Source organism: Lupinus angustifolius, chromosome LG11 (assembly GCF_001865875.1).
Source record: "Lupinus angustifolius cultivar Tanjil chromosome LG11, LupAngTanjil_v1.0, whole genome shotgun sequence".
In the NCBI taxonomy this organism is placed as follows: Eukaryota; Viridiplantae; Streptophyta; class Magnoliopsida; order Fabales; family Fabaceae; genus Lupinus; species Lupinus angustifolius.
The window spans coordinates 6,187,307-6,209,387 of record NC_032019.1 but is presented as its reverse complement, the minus strand read 5'-3'; the positions used below and the strand labels follow the sequence as shown (position 1 = coordinate 6,209,387).

General features: G+C 31.8%; 2 protein-coding genes across 3 annotated transcripts; both read right to left on the bottom strand.

Annotated features, from left to right (window-relative positions):
* On the bottom strand, positions 6,797–12,218 carry LOC109360740 (protein decapping 5-like). Of its 2 annotated transcripts, none has more exons than XM_019605822.1 (8): positions 11,837–12,218; positions 10,476–10,576; positions 10,005–10,076; positions 8,888–9,925; positions 8,262–8,333; positions 7,545–7,739; positions 7,319–7,432; positions 6,797–7,244 (listed from the first exon to the last, which is right to left on the bottom strand). In XM_019605822.1, the coding sequence occupies exons 1-8, from the start codon at positions 11,982–11,984 to the stop codon at positions 7,095–7,097; spliced, it is 1,890 nt and encodes a 629-aa protein (XP_019461367.1). In that variant the 5' UTR covers positions 11,985–12,218; the 3' UTR covers positions 6,797–7,094. The 2 variants fall into 2 exon arrangements, with proteins under 2 accessions (XP_019461367.1, XP_019461368.1); XM_019605823.1 differs by having other exon boundaries at positions 7,319–7,429.
* Positions 20,224–21,641, bottom strand: LOC109359468 (protein MIZU-KUSSEI 1). The gene has a single exon (XM_019604144.1). It carries the CDS (start codon positions 21,356–21,358, stop codon positions 20,531–20,533), a length of 828 nt encoding a protein of 275 aa, XP_019459689.1. The 5' UTR covers positions 21,359–21,641; the 3' UTR covers positions 20,224–20,530.

Sequence of the window (22,081 nt, the reverse complement as noted above, 5' to 3'; positions counted from 1 at the left end):
GAGGGTGGCCTTAGTAAAGGGAAGTCAAAAGTTTATCTTTCTCAGCTTGTAGCTTTGTATATTGGATTTGCCTGACGTATTTTTTTATCTAATTGTTTTTAATAAAAAATTTACTTATAAAAAAATGTTTGCCTATAAAATAATATCTTGATTTGTAAAATAAATAAAAAGCTTCTATAATAATGTTTACAATTCAAACTGAATTACTCATCTATTAGAAACAAGTTATGTCTACTAAAATATTGATCAACAAAAGGGATAATTTAACTGGAAACATCCCTTCTTATGTGGAGATGAAGCCTCAAGTCTTGAGCATCTTATATATGAATATATAAATATATATGTATGTGTGTATGTGCGTGTGTGTGACCAATAATAATTATAGGAAAAAATGGAGAACTCATGTAGAAAACAAGTGGTGCCTTTTCTCCGATCCCTATAATGGGTTCATTTACTTAATCAGCTATGTCTTTGTCAATAAGTTTAGACAGCAACACTTGCAATGGACTCGTTTCCATGCTCAACCAAATAGATGTTGCTTTTGACAGAGACAAGGGTAACATAACAACACATACATAAAAAGAGACAGACAGTGCTATCTGCAAATTGAAGGCTACTGAAAATAGTTAATTAAACATGAAGAATATAATGTCTCAAACTTGCAGAACACTTCTCTATTATAAAATCAAACCTAGTTTTTGTGTTATAAAAATTTATGAATTATCAGATTACCAACAGAAACTTAGTACAATCCAGGCTAGTGCTCAAGTTTTCGGTGCTTTTGGAATCACCTCTTTGCAACAAAATCAATAATCATTGGAAAGAGCTAAGAAAGAGTTTTCACCCTTATGGCGTCTTCTTAATTTGCTAATAATATCTTGATTTCCAATAGGGTGGCACAGTGATTTAAATTTGGGTTGTTGATTTACACACACATTTTTTTATTATTAGTATTAACAACACTTTCTACCTGAGGCGCTGTGTAGAATCTATAGTCAATTTTAGCATAGTGGAAAACTAGTTAACATGAAATATTTATCGACTTTGTCAGGTTATTGTTTTATTATCTTGCTTTAATAGACAAAAATAAAGACTAGAATTTCAATTAAAAAAATACACAAAAATAGGTTGTATTAGAGCATAATTGTTAAACTAGATTGGTAAATCGGATCGATGAGGAACCAGATATTTCATAGGTTCGAATTATCCCATTATACACCAAACTCGATATGAATTAATTCAATTCAGTCAGTTTGAACATAAAATTAAAGACTCGGACAATTGGACTATTCGATTTGATTGCTTCAATCAAATATTAAAAGCGTCACATCCATATTAATTTGAGAAAAAATCAAATTCTTTTAACTTATTTATAATATAGTTTTTATTTCTATAAGACAAATTGTTATTATATAATTAAACTTAAAATTTATTTATACACTTTTGTTGTGTTAAAATATAAAACCTTAGTTATTTGTTGATTTGTTTAACTTATTTATGATATTTTGTCCTACAAAATCTTCATGTTGTTGTTTTTTTGGTTTCCCAACGGACATTTTTTCCATCCACAAGACTCGAACTCGGGTTCTTGCTTAAGGGGAATCAAGCATGTACCACTTGAACCAACGCCCGTTGGTTCATGTTGTTGTTTAATCATATATTGTATAATGATAAATTTTATGTTTAGAATAAAAAAATTATTAAATAGTGATATCAAATTAATTTACTACATTTAATATGAATTAAGTCAATTGATTGAGCGAGTGACTTACTAGTTCAACTTGGCCAGTATAGTGGCTGAGTTAATAACCTATTGGAGTTTTTATTTTCATTTTATAAAGGCGACGGCACACCAAAAATATATGCATCATAACAAAATGTGAATGAAAAAATCAATAAGCAAATGCAAGCAATGGAACAACATTTATTGCAGACTTCCATTGCTGAGTAAGGTAATTATGACAGCAAATGAAAAAATTAACAGAAGAACAGTGTCGAACTTAAATAAGATAGGTAGTAATTAGATGGAACTCTTGTCTATTATTACATAATCTATTTGATAATGGAGAAAAACTGTATCAACAATGTATAGGTATTATATATACACTGTCCCCTTATCATTCATCTTCACATGCCTATTATTGATTATTTCTCTAAAAGAAATAATACAAATGAATGAATGGTGGATTATGTACTAACTGTAATATAAATCTTTATACTAATAGTACATAAATATTACACTCTCGATAATATTACAGTAAGCAATTTGTGGAATGGACCAGCTACATTACAAAGGGTTCAGAAATCCTTTATGCAGATTTGATAAGCTAAAGAAATTTCTGCTTGTATAGCAAATAAAAATACATTTATTTACGTCCTGGTCCACACTAGGGTTGCTACAATCCCTACAACAGCTTCCTTAGCAAAAGGAAATTAACATAGCACCAGCTATGTTCTCCTTCTGAAGAACAACCATGTTGGTAGTAGCTTCAGTGTGTTCTTGTAAGTATTGTTGTAAGCCCTAAGTCATTAAATTGAATCTGAAGACTTTCCTTCAGGTCTTGACATAATGCAGTCACCCATAACCCTAAATTCTGTTTTATCAATGAAAAGATCTTCAGGTTAAGGAACACACTAGATGAGATCAAATCTAAAATCATATATGTATCACTTAGGTGGATCACAGTAATTACTTTTGTTATCTGGAACACTCCAAATTCAAAAATAGATTACCAACACCCCAACCATAATTAGATTTTAGAGACAAATCATTTTATAGATTTTCATAAATACTAATAAATTGATATGAATTTAAGATAAATCATTCAAATTGAACAAACAATGAATACAAGGGAACTAAAATCAAAATTGTATACAAGATCATTCAATGGAGCACATGCTGATTGAAGGAAGGTAGCACATAAGAAAAGATAGAGTGAGAGAATGAACCTGAAAAAAGGCTTGCTATGAGTCCAAGATCCATTCTGCAAAATAAAGACTGGACAAGAATGAGTAAAGAGAAGTGAGGGCTAGCAGGCTTATTTATATAGGAAAAAGACATATGCATGTATATAAGGTTAGTATATCATTCATATTTAATCATACTTGATTCTTTAAAAAAATAATTCCAATGAATGATAAATAATATAATGACTGATATAAATCTTTATAGTTATGATACATAGATATATATTACACCTTATTTATATATGAGAACTCTAAATTTATGGCAGCAATTGAAATATTTTTCTTGGTCAGCAAAAATACTTCATAAAATAAAAATGAGTTTAGGAGAACAAGTGATACTCTTGTCCACATAAATAATTAAACATTACAACTAAAAAGACAACCAATTGAAATATGGTGTCTCATTTTACACATGTTTTTGTAGGAGAAAATAGTTTTATCAGTTATATATTAATTATCATTTTCTCTTAAACTAACGATAATATCATCTTATGTTGAGTTTAATATTTATGTGATATCAATGTAAAAAATTTAATATCAATAAATATATTATCTATTATTCATTTATATTTAAGAGTTAGTAATAATAAATATATAAATAGCGTACTGACAATGCAAAAAAATACTCATAATAGATACTTGTTAACTCCTAAATATTAAACTATATTTCAGTGGTATCTATTGTTAAATATTAGATTATATACACCAAACACTTGAGAACATGGGTATTTTATTATTTTGTATATTGGTTTTGTTTTCACTTTTATCTTTTTTTATTAATAAAATATTTTACTTACAAAAAAAAGCATGAACATTTTATCATATGATGATAGCATTATTAGACCAAATTGTGGAACAGCAAATATACTCATCTGACTAAGATTGATTTTTTTTTCCTTTCATTGATTAGATAAGGATGAAAAACAAACAGAAATGGAAAGAAATCTTTCTTAATGGAAAGTACTTCATTTGCTTTTTTTTTTATCTTTTAAATATTTGAGGTTTTATGTTTTTTCTACTTTAGTTTAATTTGATATTAGTAACTTAAATAGCATTAATAGAAAAAATATAAGTGAATAACTTTTGGGTCATCAAAAAAAGAAGCCAGAGAAATTGTTTAATTAAAATCATGTTGATGAATCTTCTAGATAAATGAGACCACATACATAGCAAATGTTGTCCCACTATTTTATGTTACTTCATATGCCACGAAGAACGATTGACGAAATAAATACTTAATCATTATAATTTTAACTTAAATATTTTTTCAACCAATCATAGTTAGTTGATAATATATAAAGTGATACAAAAAGTGAGACAACAAATATGCTCTCAACATTTTCTCCAACCCCATCTACTCTCATTATTTATCTTTAAGTATAAGAAAAAGGTGTATAGGATGAGAAAAGGATTGGTCAAGCTCATATTATATAAGTGAAAGTTATAATAAATTATAGGATAATAAACCAAATAATAATTAAGTAAATATAAACTATAGATAAATTTAAATAAAGTGAGACTAACTAAAACCATGATAATATTATTTTATATTAATCCAAATATATCTAACACGCCCCTTAAGCTAAAGCTTGTTATAAATGATTTCTTTCAAAATAAAATTAATCAAATAATTATGTGGACTCTATAAAAATTGTTGAAAGGTGTTGTGTAATGATCGTTAATATGAAAGACAGTCACAACTGGTATAATCATCACTATGACAAAAAAGGCACCACCGGAATGATCGTCGGTGAGAAGAAAAATTAATAGTATAATTACTATTGGAATGATCGTCATGGAAAATAAGTCATTACTAACATAATTCTTCAATATGAGAAAATGTACAACCGGAATGAACGTTGGCGGAAATGATATAAAATAGAGTAATAATCATCGGAATGATCGTCCATGAAAAAAATCATCACTAACATTATTCGTTAATGAGAGAAAAAAGTGATCACCTGAATGAGCGTCGGTGTGAAGTAGCACATATATAAATAAAGTGAATTGTACTTGTAATATGGAAGGGTGAAGTTGGAAAAAAATGAATTGAGTAATAAGGAAAAGATGACATGGTAAAGGGAGATGGCTAATAGAAGTTAAGGATGGTAAGAAGATTAGTCAAACTCAGGTTGGTTCAACTCAAATATAAGTTAGTCCAAACAATTTATTAAATAAACAGAAGTTGTTATAAATGATAGGATAATAAACTCAAATAATAGCTAACTAGATATAAATAAACTCAATTAAAATGAGCCTAACTAAATTATAGATAGAATAATTCTCTATTAATCCAAATATATCTAACAATAATCCTCTAAAATCTTGAATTCTGATATATGCCATGTGACAATCCTCATAACAAAAATGGAAAATAGTCTAACATCTATACTTCTATATCTATACTTCTATATCTATACTTCTATACTATTAATAAAGGGAAAACACAAAATAACTACCCATCATGGTGTAATTTGTGTTTTCCTATTTTGCCCTCAATATCTTTTTATTTCTACCAAAAAACCATATAATATTATTTTCTTATTTTATCATTATTATCTTCTTATTTTAAAAGTGTATTTAAAAAATTGAATAAATTCAACCGTAAATTTAGCACAAAAAATTATATTTAAATTAATAAAATACAAACTATACATTACAAACGATAGGAAAGCGGGTTGGCAGGCACGATAGTGCATGTCAACACGCTAGTTATTAATAAAGGGAAAACACAAAATAACCACCCATCATGGTGTAATTTGTGTTTTCCTATTTTGCCCTCAATATCTTTTTATTTCTACCAAAAAATCATATAATATTATTTTCTTATTTTATCCTTATTATCTTCTTATTTTAAAAGTGTATTTAAAAAATTGAATATTAGACTAATTGAATAAATTCAACCGTAAATTTAGCGCAAAAAACTATATTTGAATTTCTAAAATACAAACTATACAATACAAACGATAGGAAAGCGGGTTGACAGACACTTAATATACATCACTTAAAATTTTATAAATCTATATTTATATACATCACTTAATCTAATTACTAGTAATAATAAGAAGGGAAAGTAATAATGAACCATTAATGAATAGAATAAACAAAAAGTAAAATTAAAATAAACTATCCAACATAATCTAAGATGCTTTTCAACAACATCTCAAATCAGGTAAAAGAATATATACGTTTTAACTCTATGAAATAAATTTGAAATCTTATCAAACTCAATCGATTATTTAAAGAGAATTAAATATATAAGATATTTTTACAATATTACTACATCATCAACTATTTATATTTTATCATTATTGATTTTTAAGTATAAATAATATAATGAATAATAAATCATGTAATATATGTGCATAAATCCTTACACTATATACATACTAATTTTATTTAACAACAAATCCAAACCATTTCAATAATCCAATTAGGATCTGAGATCGGGAAGATGTAGCTTCTTTTCCAAAGTCATCACTTAAAGACTTCATTAAACATGATTGATTTGTTTCACACCCTTATCCACACAGCAAATATGCTACTTCCCCCTCAAAATCTTAGGTATCATCCACAAAATTAAGACAAACATGTTCAAGGTGGGTAGTATAAGCTAAACAATTTTTGCGTAATGGTTTCGTGACGTAAGACCCCACTAGATTTCCAAAATGACAAAAAAGTCAGTTTTGATTCCTAATAATTAGGAGGGTAGTCACACACCTGAAAGAGATTAGTTCCTTACTAAAAAATGCGAAGGAATGCCCTTAGTAATACCAAAAAAATCTGAAAATAGTCCCATAATCTTTTAAAATAATTTTACTGCAATAAATTAGTTTAACCTTCTGCCATATTGATAATAGACAAACAATTGGTGTACAAACATGTGTCCACCAAACCTGGTGCTCTTAGTAAAGGAGTAACAAGAGAGCAACATGGCTAGAAAAATGTCCTACTTATTAATGTAAAACAAACAAACAGAAGAAAAAAAACACAACATTAGACCATAATCCCTAAGGTAATTAGAGTACTTAAATGGAAGTTGCTATAGAACAGTGCATAGACTGTTGGTGCTTTAATCAAAGTTTGCCTTACAACTGCGAGATGGGTATGGGCATAATAACTGCCATCTAAAAACTGCGACTGGGCATGCCGCGTCCCCTTCCTCTTCCAGAATAGCCATAGCCCCTTCCATAATAACCACCTCTAGAAGGGTGTCCACCGCGGAAAGGACCACGACCCCCTCTACCACCACGGTGCCTCGCAAAATCACCAAATGTCTGCACCACAAATCAGCAAATGAATTAAACATGACATGTACCCGAGTTTGAGTTCAAAACAAGATAGACATTACCTCGGTATCAATCTTGATTTGTTCAGAATATCTTATCCTCCCATTTTGGGAAGCACGATCAAGCGCATTGGAAGAGAGTGAGTCAAAGAAATCATCCTTGTTATAAACAGGCTGCCAAAACCATGAAAAGCATAGTTAACGATAGAAAAAAACTGACAACAAAAATACATTTAATATTTCACAGAACACATGCATCCTATTGCGCACAAAATTATATTACATCAACCTTAGAATTTGATGAATCATCATTGTCTTCATCTAGACTGTAATCTTCATCAAAGGAATTTTCTTCCCCATCTTTCTCTTTTAAATGAGATTTATTGCTTTTACCAAGATCACCCCACACTTCATCCTTTTTGAACTTCTCATTCATTGCATTGAAATCAAAATCTTCAGTGAATTTGGTGGCCGGGCGCAAAACCTGCCAAGCATTGATTCAATCTTCCAAACATCGTTTATGTTATTAATGTTAAAATAACAATATAAAATTACAAATTAATGACAGAAGCACTTTCTGAAAGAACTATTTAACTCATTGATTTCTCAACCATAGTTACCAGATTTGCTCAACATAATAACAGACTAGCTTCACTGCATAACATATTCACCTAAAAGAAAGCCGGGTAATATATAATGCAAGTCAGGAATTGCATACCCATACAGCATGCATATCCCCATAAATCGAGTTTCTGGTAACTGTGTTCAACAACCATTCAAAAGAAGCTTACCTTACCCACTCAAGACCACACATAATTACATAGAGAGATACTTTAAGCATATTTCATTATTTTGATATTATAACTAGTGACAGGATCTGTGAACTATGAAACTCAATAGCAATCCCTCACCCAAAAAAGAGCTGAAAAAATTCCACTCAATCTCTATACATATACAGAGGTACAAAATTTCTACATATTAAATGAAATAGTAAATAGATCATTACCCCAGTTCCTCTTCCTCTTCCACGTCCCCTGTAGCCATAGCCACGATAGTTTTGGATAGGAGCTCCACCAGGCTTAAAACAGTTCAACCAAATGTCAAAACTCCTTAATCAAAAGATTAAACTAACAAAAGGTAAGTTGATATGATAAAACACCCATACTTTCACTTTAGATATGCATCACAGTGCAAAAAAAATCATAAAAGTAAAAACAAACAAATTAAGGGAAACTCATCAATCATCATAATTCATTAAGGGTAGATTGCCTAAGCCCACAGACAAACCAGACCAAATCCTACTTTAAATTGTCTGCAAAAGAACGATCAGAGAAAAGCATAGGATTGAAGAAAAAACAAGAATATGCAAACTGTCTAAAATACAGAGAACAATTCTCAAATATTCCTGATTTATCAGCTTACATGATGAGCAGTGAATAGCTGCCAATGAAAGATCAAAGTAAAAGAATTAATAGCGCTAGTTGGTCATATTGTGAGAAGATATTCCAGTTAGTTTACACAACCCTAGACTCCACCACCAGGCTACCATTATAAAATTAGGCAAGCACATGTGAAACCAATATAATTGTGTGCATGCTTATGCATAAAATAGATAGATCAACAGAAAGATACCCTGTGACTGGACTGTGAAGTTACTGGCAATGGCAATATTGGTGGTTGATTTTCAGCAGAAACTGACCGAGATGGCTGAGGAGATGATGTTGATAAAACCTGGACCACTTCAACATCCTTGTGAGGAGTTTGTGAATGATGAACTGAAGAAACTACAGTTGAACCAGGCTGCAATAATTGACCTGGGGTTACCAGAGAAGGGACTGGTGTTTCTGTACTGGTAGAATTTGATGATCCGACAACTGAAGGGGACAACTGAGATACAGTTTGATATGCCAAGCTTGAACCTGAAATAGCATTGGGTTTGCTGGAGATTGGTGGCGCTACAGCATTCATTTCTGAACCAGAATTGGCCAAAGGAGTCAGTGATGGCAAGTTAGCAGCTGGTGTGACTGATGGAAGTGAAACATTTGGTGCCTTATCTGTCAATGACAGTGGGAAAGTTTCAAAAGCTAGTGACGCAGAAGGCGCAGGAGGTAAAGTAGAAGGTGCCGGGGGCAAAGCAGAAAGTGCATGAGGCAACACAGAAGGGGCCTCAGGCAAAGCAGAAGGGGCTTCTGGCAAAGAAGAAGGTGCCGGATACAAATTTGATGGTGGTAAAGAAGTAGATGTTAAACTAGAGGCAACATTACTGACTTGTAGTAATGATGGTGGCAATTCAGGCAAATTTGAAGATCCAGTTGATAAAGAGAGACTAAAATTCGGGTACTGCATTGGATGCTGCATAGATGGGGGCATCAATAAACCAGGAGGTGGTCGAAGCAAAGATTGTTGGTGAAAATTAGGAAGCCCATTTGGGGCACCATAATATCCTTGCCAATACATTGGCATAGCTAGCCCATCACCATTTGCATTTGGGGCAGATGGAGAAGCTCCCCATGACCCTATGTTCCCTCCAGGTTGATACAAAGGCAAGGGGCCTTGAAAGTTTGAGCCAGGGAGTCCAAGTTGTGTGGTATGAGAGCTAAGATCAGCCAAAGACCCACTCGCAGCGTTAGGCAAACTGGTAGAGGTGGTGACTGGGCGAACATATTGAGACTGCAAATCCAATTCCATATAATTAGAATGTGATTAACTTTAGGTTGATTCATTATTTAAACAAGGAGTCTCTATCAACCTGGATAATAGCTGGGTCATTGTTGACTTGTGGAGTAGGCTGAACAGGTGGTGAAGATTTTACCTGTAAATCCTGCAGAAAAATTATAACAGATGTCTTAAGAACATCTGGTTCATATAACAAGTACATCTGTCCTTCAAGGCTCGCATACAATAAAATCTAAACAAAGCCTTTGTCAAGCAATAAGTACTTAAAAGGCATGTGTAGCATTATAATGTTCCCTGCTTCCAAAATATATAAAGATACTAATGCGAATCACTAATAATTACCAGAACCGAAGTGCTTCTAGAAAAGGTTAGAAACAAAGTTGAACACCATAAATAAACATAAATGGCCCATTATTTCAATGATTCTAAGATCATGTGGTTCCATAAAAGCTTTTAACAAAAAAACATCACAGAAGTGACATGGCTTTCAGGCACCAATATATTAACTACTTAGAAAAAGGTGCTTGTATATGTTACATGATACCTTGATGTCAGATCCACGAAACAGTATATACTCATAAACCTTGTCACCTGGAGGAATTTGCTGACCATCCTTTTTCCTTCCTTCTGTTCCAAAAGATCGCACTGCCCCACCAAAACAAAAGTATCAATACACCATCTCAACTGGAATAAATAACATATGAAGAAGTATTTGGCAGCATAACTATATAAACATGCTTAATCCAAAAATATAAAGAAACAATAAGGTAAAATTCAAAGCTGAAATAATACGATTGACAGGGCTACATGAAAATTTGCATTTATTAAAGCTAACGACCTGCAGTACTGACCATTTATAATGTAAGAAAACAGGAAAGTCAATGTATCTATACTTAAATATGCTTGAAATGGTTTTCTCCTTCCACCAGTAATGCGAAAAGAGGTAGTGAGGTACTCCCTATGGAGGAAGTTAACTTATCATTCTGTTTATCTCAACTTATCGTCCTTTTTATCTTAACTTGATTTTCCCTCTGAAAGTGATTGTGAAGCTCTAGGAAAAGAAAATATTTGAAGAAGAGTTTATGAACTCCCAATTTTAACCATTAATGATAAAAGGAAACAAGTTAAAAAATGCTAAAAATAGTAAACTTCTATAAAGGCTATTCCACTCTGTGTTCCCAAAACTACATATGTGGATGTTTAAAGATTGTCATTAATCTACCCCAATCTGAGCATCTGAGTTGTGCTCCTTTTAATGTTGTGTCTTGCATGGCTCATTTTAATTGCCAAAATTTAAAGGTTTTTAAAATTTTAAGATTGTTATTTGCTGTTTATATCTGTTCATTATACTGCATTCTCTCGTTGTCATTAATCCGAACTTCATACAATTGATTGTAAGGCTTTCTGTCATGGTCATTGATCCCGAACAGACAAAGGAACTGTACAATCGACGAAGACAAATGGCAATTAAGAAACTCAGAAGTATAAAAAACATATATGAGTCCACCAAGTACAACACTAAGAGAAGCACAACTGGGATAAAATGATAGATTAATGACAAAGTTCCCAGAACAGTAAAACCACATTAATGGGCAGCAGATAGCACTCGTTTCAAATCAAATTCCAGTTCAGGGCACATGAGCTAACAGCAAAACATGTTCAAAGCAATCAAATCATGCTGAAATTAAAACAAATAAACAATCAAAAGTTCGGCAAAATTCTTCTTTCACAGCTCCATTCTTAAAATTAACAAATGATAAAATATAAAAAAAAAACTACAAAAATCAAATCTTGGCATAGAATTCAAAGATCTGAAATAAATAAATAAAAACTCAATTGTGCTGAAAATAAACAAAACCCAGATAAAATTCAATAAAAAATAAAAAAAGGGTTATAGAAGAAAACCGTTTCTAAGCCCAATACTGGATTCATCGGTGTTGATATTGTAGAGAACACCTTCGTATCTGATCTCGCTTTTTGATGTCAAACTTATCAAGCTACCAATGTAAGAATCAGCAGCGGAATTCGATCTAGAAGTGGTATCTGACGCCATGATCGAACCCGCAATCGATTAGGGTTTGGGTTTGGGTTTGGGTTTGGGTTTTGGGGATTTGGTGGAAGAGAGAGTTCTCTTCTGACCCTTTTCGTTTCTGATACTCTACTGTGCTTATGGAATATATATCTGATACCTTTTTTGGTTTATTTATTTATTTATTTTACTTTGAGTTGAATCCAATCTTAAGAGGACACCTCAAAACAGTTTCGACTTCTCAGTCTTCACTCTTTAATCTTCATTTATTCATTCATTCTTATCCTACTTATTGAAATAAAAATATTATTATTTTTGTACTATTAATAGTATTTTTTGACTATTTTGGATGCTAATTATTCTTCTCAATAAATATTATTTTTATAAATCTGATTTTTTATCTAGTTAAGTTTTCTATCACTATATATAATAATAAGAACATTTTTCCATCATTTATTATGCTAAGATTCTTATTTAAGAATATTACTTGTATAAATAAAAATATATGATTGATGGACGATAAATTATAAAATAGTTCGTGAGAACTAGATAAAAATAAAATTGATATCCTACCTATGGTTTGAGTCTTTGATGCAAATTTGGGTCAGTAACAGTTTTTGTACTCTTTCATAATCTTATTGAGTTTTTTAACTAATAAAAAAAATTGAAAGTTTATGGATTTACAAATAATTTATGTATAATAAATCTGTATGCAACGTTAAAACAATTATCATGCTTTGTTCAGGTACATCAAATATTAACGAAAATGTATATCATCCACAATCTCTTGGGTTCATTGCAGATTTGTTTTACTCAAGAGATTTTCACAACATACATCTTAACTTTCAAGGTAGATCTTTGTATATTCCAAAAAAAATTTGTCTCCATCCTAAGTTAATTTCATTATACTAAATAATATAAAAAATTATATTATAATTTTTATTTTTAATCAGATATTACTTTAATTCAGATTGGTATACAAATGAGACATCACAAATGAAACATGTGATTTTCATTTATTTCTCGTTTACTTCGCAATAGATAAATGATCATATACATGATAATGATAATAAGTAGTTAAAAGATACAAATTTGTTGTACTTCACTTCTCAATTCAAATGGCTCCTCCTCTAGGTGTCATTATTAATTACTATCAAAGTTTTCTTTAATATACCATAAATTAATTTCAGATATTATTCTTTGACTCAACGTCTCTCCATCTATATAAGAATGACATCCTTAATTTTAATAAAATTATACATATTATTTTTCCCATTTTGTCATTGCATAAACCACCCTAATCATTATTCTCCATGTCTTGTCATTAAACAAATTATTTCTAATTTTGAGACACATATCACACTCACTATTCCTGAATGAAACAAATTCAAATAGTATAAGGGTTAATGTGTCTATGTTACTTTTTATTCATTACAAAAAATGTAAGAGTTATGTTATTTAAACATTTCTTTAGAATTATTAATGTTTTGTAATGAATCAAAAAATAGTAAAGAGAAATATTATTTGGACTTGTCTACACAATATATTATATAGGAATGGCAAAAAAACTCGTACCCGAAGGTATCCGCAGCTAAAACCCGTACGAGCACGGGTACATTTCACAAACGAGTACCCGCAGGTTTTACAAACGGATTTTTAAAAATACTTGTAGTACATACGAGCGGGTATGGGTATTATGGTACTCGTGCATGCGGGTACCCTTATTTATATTATTAATACATTATATTTAATTAAAATAAAAAGTACATTATTCTAACATTCATTACACTATGTACATCTTTTACTTTGTTTACATTTTTTACTTTGTTTACATCTTTTATTGAATTTGGTGGTAAAACACTCACAATTATTATTACATATGTAGAAACACACATGTTTTATAAAGAAAATATATACTTTTTGTTAAGGAAATGTGAACAACAAATCACACAAATAGAAAGCACTAATAAATTTAACATTTTTGCCAAATATTCAATCAAAAGATACAAAAATAATTAAGTTTCATCTCATTTGAAATATAATAGAAGTAGAAAATTAAAAACTCATTTATAATATAGGAAACTCGCGGGTACCCAGAAATACCTGTGAATACCCGCACGCGGGTACCCGTACGAGTACGGGTAATGCTCTCCTATTTTGAAACGGGTAGCGGGTAGCTACTACCGTGTTCGCTCGTGCACATTGTCATCCCTAATATTATATTTTGTTTAACTTAATTACACTTAGTACACGTTTTTTGTTTAAAAGATTGCATTTATATCTCATACAGAGATACTCTGTGTAATGTGTAATGTATAGGAGTGGTTTGTGTAAGGACAAAAGTGAGAAAGATGATGTTGGTGTAGCGGAAGCGATCGTTGCGTAACGTTGGCCACAAGCAATCAAATAAAGGACATAAGAGTAAATAGAAGAAAAGAAACAAGAGAATTTGTTAATGAGTTTCGGTCAATTGTGCCTACGTCCCCGAGAGCGCTAAGCGGCTACCAAGATATTATTAGAGAATAAGGATTACAAACCCTAACACACTCATGGGCCCACCTGTCCATGAGGTGTTTCTATTTGGTGTTTATATCTGGTTCACATTATAACAAGGGACTTGAGTCCAATGTATAACATTGGTTACTCTATTCTATTTCAATACTAGATAATGTTGGATTAATACAATAACATATTTCAAGCATTCCCAACAATCTTCACCTTGATTGAAATAGACGAATATTTCACTCATTTTGGAACTCTACACAAGAATCTCCACCTTAGCGAATATTCAGCTCCACCTTGCTTGATATCTAATTCTCTTTAACAACTCCTTCACATAAGAGTTTGCTTCCCTTCAGCATAAACCTTCTGAGTATCCTTGACAATGTTACTAAGAGCCTAACTCTCCAAACTTGTAGTGCATCTTCCTGTACCGCCATCAAATGGAACACGCCGCCTAGCCACCTATTGCTAAGAAGTCTTTCGATATATTAGAACGTTTATACAAAAGTTCACCAACAATCGTCCTCTTCAATACTCAGTCAAACTGAATCTTGGAGCTTCCTTGGAAAGCCTCAATCGCTACCACCATTGTCTACTCCGACAATCTTAGTTCAAAAGAACTATCATACTCCATCATAAGGAGTATACCCACAACACACACCATGCGTCAATGCTAACTAATGTATGTGTCATGTCCTTACATCCAAGCCAATGTCCATGTCACACCTCTGCATCTCTACAAATGCTCGTGTTACAACTTGCATCAAAGCCAATGCCCATGTCACACCCTACATCAAAGTCAGTCATCGCCCTTGTGCTTTTGTGGATCTGCTAACAATTAATATCTTTCACTATGACGTCTCACACACGCCATTACGATATTCTCTTTCTCATCTCCAATGAGAACATTCTCTCAAAATCTAGAGAGATATTGTCAGCATCTAACTCAACGCCTCTGTCTCTATCTCCACCTTGATCCTAACCCAATACATAAACTTATGGGGTTCTGGATCAACAAGTATATCACCCACACTACAGTTCTGCCATGTTTCCTTCTCCTTCAACTCATCTACTCTATCTTTGCCATTACCTTTGATGCACCTTGTCTAGCCATCACGCATTCACTTCTTTAGCCATTATATAACGTTTGGGTTAAGAGCCATTTCCCAATTGGCTCTGATACCAATTGTTGGTGCAGCGAAAGGGATCGTTGCACAACGTTCAACCACAAGCAATCAAATAAAGGACATAAGAGTAAATAGAAGAGAAGAAACGAGAGAATTTGTTAACGAGGTTCGGCCAATTGTGCCTATGTCCCTGGGTGCGCTGAGTGGCTACCAATATATTATTAGAGAATAAGGATTACAAACCCTAACACACTCATGAGCCCACCTTCCCATGAGGTGTTTCTATTTGATGCTTATATCTGATGCACATTATAACAAGGGACTTGAGTCCAGTATATAACATTGGTTACTCTATTCAATTTCAATACTAGATAATGTGAGACTAATACAATAACATATTTTAAGTATTCTCAACAGATGATTTATATAATTTAAAAGATTTTAGTGTAATTTACTCATATTTTTTCGATTGGCCTCACCATGGTCCATTGGTTAGCCTCACTAAGCTCTCTACACTCACTATATCGTTTATCTTAGCTTCGGCGCGCAGGCTCTTCATACAATGCTTGATTTAGCTCGTGTTTACACATGCACTTAGAGCTAAGCTATAACGAGAACTACACTCACTTAGTAGATAACAAAATCAAACTTATAATTCTAGCCCAATGTTTTTCTCTAATCCTAGCCCTAAGCTCTTGTCTCTTTAGAATAATAATGGAGAGAAGAACTAAAAAAATCTCAAGCTCTAAAAAATTCCTCTCTAGTTTTGGCTCTTTCAAATATGTGTAGGTGAGATAATGATATTGAGTATATTTTTAGCATTGTTTGGTATATGTTATTATTTCTTCCCACATCACAGATAGGTCATAAATCGGTCAACTCATAAAATCGCGGTCAAATACCAGACATATAAGATATAACTCATGCAAACGTCTGAGGAAAGGACGATAATGATAAGACATGATCTAGTCAGGTTCTGTACAGTTAGAGACCTTTACTATAGAAATGTCACACTGTCTGGGCAGCATAGACACTGCTAGAGAGTCGAACACATCATCTTATCATCGAGTTATCCTCTGCCATATGGCAAGGACAAGCCTAATTTATTTATGACAACCTAGGCAGGCGATAAAATGACCTATATTAGATAAAACAATATACCAACTAGAGTACAAACACATCAGGGTTGCCCGACACAAATAAAGTAGCACACACTTGTTTGGGATAAACCTGACAAGACGATTGGTTATAATTACAACATCCACCAAGGAATATATCATAATCAACTACTCTATAAATAAAGAAGAAACATCATAAAGAAGTACACGAAATACTCTCACTCAAACTCTTGTATCCTTATATTTTCTCTACATATCTTTATTCAAACGTGAGAATATCTTCAAGGCACCAACTTAAACAGTTCCATGTTAATATTGCCTAAATTCAACTATGAGATCAATATTTCATAGAACAATTGTATTTTTTAGTTTGTGTTTATAGTTTTTTTTTTTACTTTGAGATCAAGATAAAAATTAGGTTTTTTGTGTGTTTATATTTATGTATGACTGTAATATGTGAGACTATAATGTGGAAGAAAAAAATCAAGCCAACATTTAGTAAATAAGTAAATAATGTAATCAAGTAATAGTAAAAAATTGAAAATTTATTAAATTTGAGTGAACATCAACTTACCTTGTCAAATATTTATAGCATTTCTAGTAGAACCTGTTTGCATGTTATCTTCACCTAGAATAGCATTTTCATTTCTTTATTAGTTCGTACTCTTGACAAAAGCCACGTATAGAGAATTAACCTGTGTTAATAATGGAAGAAAGAGTAATTAAAATTCAACTTACAAGAAAGTGTAATTATTAATTAAATACAATATAGGGAAATAAATTCTATCTTTAACCTGTGTTAATATAATGGAAGAAATTTGAAGCTGCATTATCTAAGTTGAACTTAGTTCAGGGATAAACCTTATAAGGAAAACAGATTTCGAGCAAACTCTGACTTTGTGGTGATGCACCGAAAAATAAAGCCTGGCTTTGAGATTTTGGAAAATTGAGCTTGTATGTAAAAGTTGAAAAAAAGGGTCTTTTATTTCAATGATGACATGCCAATCGCATCCCACAGTTTTAGACCATAGACTACGCATAATCTATGTAGATATTATAATATAGGCAGTAAATTTGATTGATGCTGCAGTCAACTCAAATTAATCTTCCTTCATTGTTTTTCTTTAATTCTCTTCACATTCATTGGATGTATTTAATATTAATAGCACAGTTAAGACAAATAACTATCAAAAACATTGGTCAAGGAGAGTTTGTTCAACAATTGAAATTATAGGAAAATGTGGCCTATGATGAGATTGAAGGTTGTGGGCTAATTAGGCACATATTGGGCAATCATGATTCATAATGGATAAATAGTACTGATTGCAACGGAAAGAAAGCTACAGTCATTTGAGTCTTTTTTGGGCCATTATGACTCCCATTATGGGGAGGGCCATGCTGCTTTACATTGATTCATAAGTCTTTTATTCAAACATATCTCCTGTTCCAAAAAGTACATATATCATATATCATTTATTATAATTGATTAAAAAAAATAAATTGAAGTTAAAAATTTAATAATTAAATATTCTTCTTACTAATCACATCAAATGAGATATCGAATGCCACATTTTGCAAAACAAGAAATGTACTCCCCGTTTTTTTAGTTCACATGCACTCATTTATGATCATCTTTGGGTTAAACTAGATCCATTTTTATAAGAAAGTGAAAAAAATCAATTTTGAACTAGAATAATAATGAATGTGTCTCAAAAGTTGGTGGTTGCGAACTTGCAATGAAGATTAGGTGAACTTTTTGTGCAAAATCGGGACCTTGAATCTCAAAATCACCATCAAGACTTTACCTAACACCTACTATGATACTAGTAATTCTCCGTTCATCCACAAGTTATTAAATTTTATTATATTAGTTAAAACAAATTGTAATCTATGATGCTAATTTTATCAACTTGGCATTTAATTAATGTAGAAATTTCCATTATTGATGATTTCAATTTTTTATATTTTAAATTATTTAGCTCTGTATTTTCTGAATAATAAATTTTCATAAATTTGTAATATGGATTTTTATATTATTTCTTTTTTGAAATTAAATTAAGGAATTGTGACGGCAATGTGACATATGTGAGGTCGCAAGGCATTTTCAGGAGAATGAATGAGAGTTAAGATAAATCTTAGATTTGTTAGAATTTAGATCATTCTTAGTAAAAATTGTGTTGAGAATAAACTTCTCTTAAAAGAATTCTTAAGAAAAGTTATGATGAAAGTAAACTTCTCTTAAACATACAAATAGTGGTTGGTGTGTATTAATGTTTATTTTATTTTCTTTACTTTTCTATTTTAAATTTTTTGATAAAGTTATTGATGGATGATAAAAATGATACACTTGTCACATCTTCAACTCATATACAAACCCTTCGTGTAAGCATGATAAAAGAAATAGACTACCCTTCGTGTCATGCTTAGATGAAGATGGGGTGGGGGATTATTTTTTTCAATGAAATGGTGAAAACAAGTTTAACTTTTACTTGAGTCCCACACTAAAATTTGTCTCATGTATGACTTAGACCAATGATTGAATTAAAATTGAGCTAATCACATAATAAATTTAGATTTAATATTATGGGGTGGCTTTCCCGAAAAAGTTGTTTCCCTCTTTATTTTTTTGGGCGTTTAGCCCCATTGAATATAAATAAATAAAATCACCTTGTTTAAAATTTCAATTTTTTTTTGGTTTCCCACATGTATCCTCGCACTGGAGGTAATCCTGTCCCGGATTCTTGCTTAAGGGGAATCAAACATGTACCACTTGAACCAACGCCCGTTGGTAAAATAATTTAGTCAATTTGAAACACCTAAAAAATAACAAAAAAATACATAATATATCTTTTTAAAAGAGAATGATATATCTTTTTATAAGATAAAAAAATAACACATGTCACAAAAATCATATTTTATTTGTAAAGGATTACTTTATAATTTACCTATGTTACTTTCCTATATATGGGAAACATTACTACTCTTTATTAAAAGACAAGCCTCTCTCCTAATTCCTAATAAACTTTGGAATCAATAAGATGCGACAAGAGAAAGAGACATACTCTGCCTCAACCAGCCTTACATGTCCCAAAATAGGTACAACAATCCCAATTCCTTTACCAATCCAATAAAAAAGTAACACTTCATTAAAAAAATTAAAAACATAAAATAATATATTTGTATTATTTGGAGAAATTTTATTGGCTAGGGACACGGGAGAGGTGGTGATTCCCATTCCAACAAATGGAGCAAAAACTGTAAGATTATACCCCCTTCGTTATTTAGTTTTCAAGTCATTGGTTTATCAAAATTTTGAAACTAAAATTTAACCAAGATTTATTATTACCTTATAGCTTTAACTGTATCATAATTCTAATATAATGTAGCCCCATGACTCATAATTTAGCTGAAAATTTAATGAACCACACATTTTTCTGCTTACCAGAAATTAAACAGAACTCAAAATTTCATATCAATGGAATTAAAGCACTACTGGAAAAAATTATTGGCATAATAAACTACTATTTTCTGCAATTTCATTTATCTTCAGCATTTCAAAATGAAAGAAATCGTACAAGTACAACTTCTAGCTGAACACTGAAATCCAATAAACTTCACCCATCATTTTTTACTACTACATCCACTTTTATAACCCCACATACCCGTAACCCAACTTCCCAAAAATCCAAACTCCAAACATAGCCAACACCCTTCTTTACACATCAATTCCATACATATTTTTATCAAAATAACATAAACTAAAAACTTAATCACCATCACAAACATAAACACCATATAATAATAACAATACCTATAGTGTTAACTAAACTCTAAGCAAGTAAATGCTGAGTTCAGGACCCCCACTCCTATCAGGGTTAACCATGTAAAAGGCTTCAGAGTCTTTAGACCCAACAACCCTCTCATACTTGGCTCTCATATACATGAGTTCACCTTCGGACCCAACTCCATTCCCAACACTAGACATTGGTAACACACCAGCACCCATTGAAATAGGTTCCACTGCTTTCAATACCTTCCACTCTTCTGGCCCACATTCATGCCTATTTGCATACCCACATTTCTTTCCATTACAATAAGTCCTCCAAAGGGGCTCTTCTAGTAATTTCACACCCTTGTTATTATTGTTCCCTACCTTTTTCTCACACTCCAGTGCAATTCTCACCAACCCAGAAGCCATTTCCTTAACCAAAACACTTGTTGGTGTTGCTAGCTGGATCAAGAATGTGGGACCCAACTTAGGGTCTTCTTGGAATGCAAAATGGACATGGCCACGACGGTACCCGAAAAGGGTACCCACCATTACACGTTTCCTTAAGCTAGAAGAGTTAAGTGAGTGACTCTTTGTGAAGACATGCAGTGCTGACTTGAACTTGGACTTTGATGAATGCTTCTTCTTCTTAACTTCAAGTGGCACAACAGAAACTTCTTTTGGCATTTGAATCATAAGTTGATGAATATTATCCTCTTCTTTCTCATCCTCCTCAGAGAAATGTGTGGATGAAGTAATGTTGAGGATTTCTTCTTCTTCTTCATCACCCAAACCCTTCTTTTTCCAATGGAAATTCAAGTACCTTCTTGAAAAAGAAAGAGAAGAATCATGTGGAGACTTGGCTGCCATTATTGTCTTCATGATGGATAGTAAAAGAAGAACATGGAAAGGGAAAGGGAAACTTTCTAATATAAGTGAGTTAACATGAGATGAGGATGAAGAACACAAAGGAGAGGAACAAAGAGATTTTTCTTTTCAATCACTCATTATTTTCTAGGTTTGTGAGGAGTGGTGTTAAATGGATGATGAAGGGTGATTTATTGTTCACTTGAACTAACATTTTGTCAGGATTTGTTATAGTGAAGGACAGACAAGAGAATCTGACAAAAGGAAGGTAAGCAGCCCTACCTACTTCTTTGGGAACAAGGAATTGTAGATTTTTAGGGATCACAAGCCAACAAATCAGACTTCATATATAGTACACACCAGAAAGACATTTCAAAAAGAAATTATGTTTTTTTAGAGAGGATGCACTTACTTAAGTACTCTATCTCTTAGATGTTCATTCTATGAAAATCTAATAATTCATTTGATGTTAATAAATTTGATTCATTGTATTTTCATATAATGAATAATTATGTTGGGAAGGAATACCTTTTTTATTATGAATTTTCAACAAATTATTCTACTCAGCAAAATGAGAAAAATACTAAAATGTTGGTATTATTGATATTGAAAAATTATTATCCTACACCTATTTTAGGTGTAAATTATGTAGAGATATAATAGATAGAAAGAAAAAATGGTGAATGATTGATAATTGATATGCAAAAAAAAGAAAGAAATATATTATATAGTTGATGG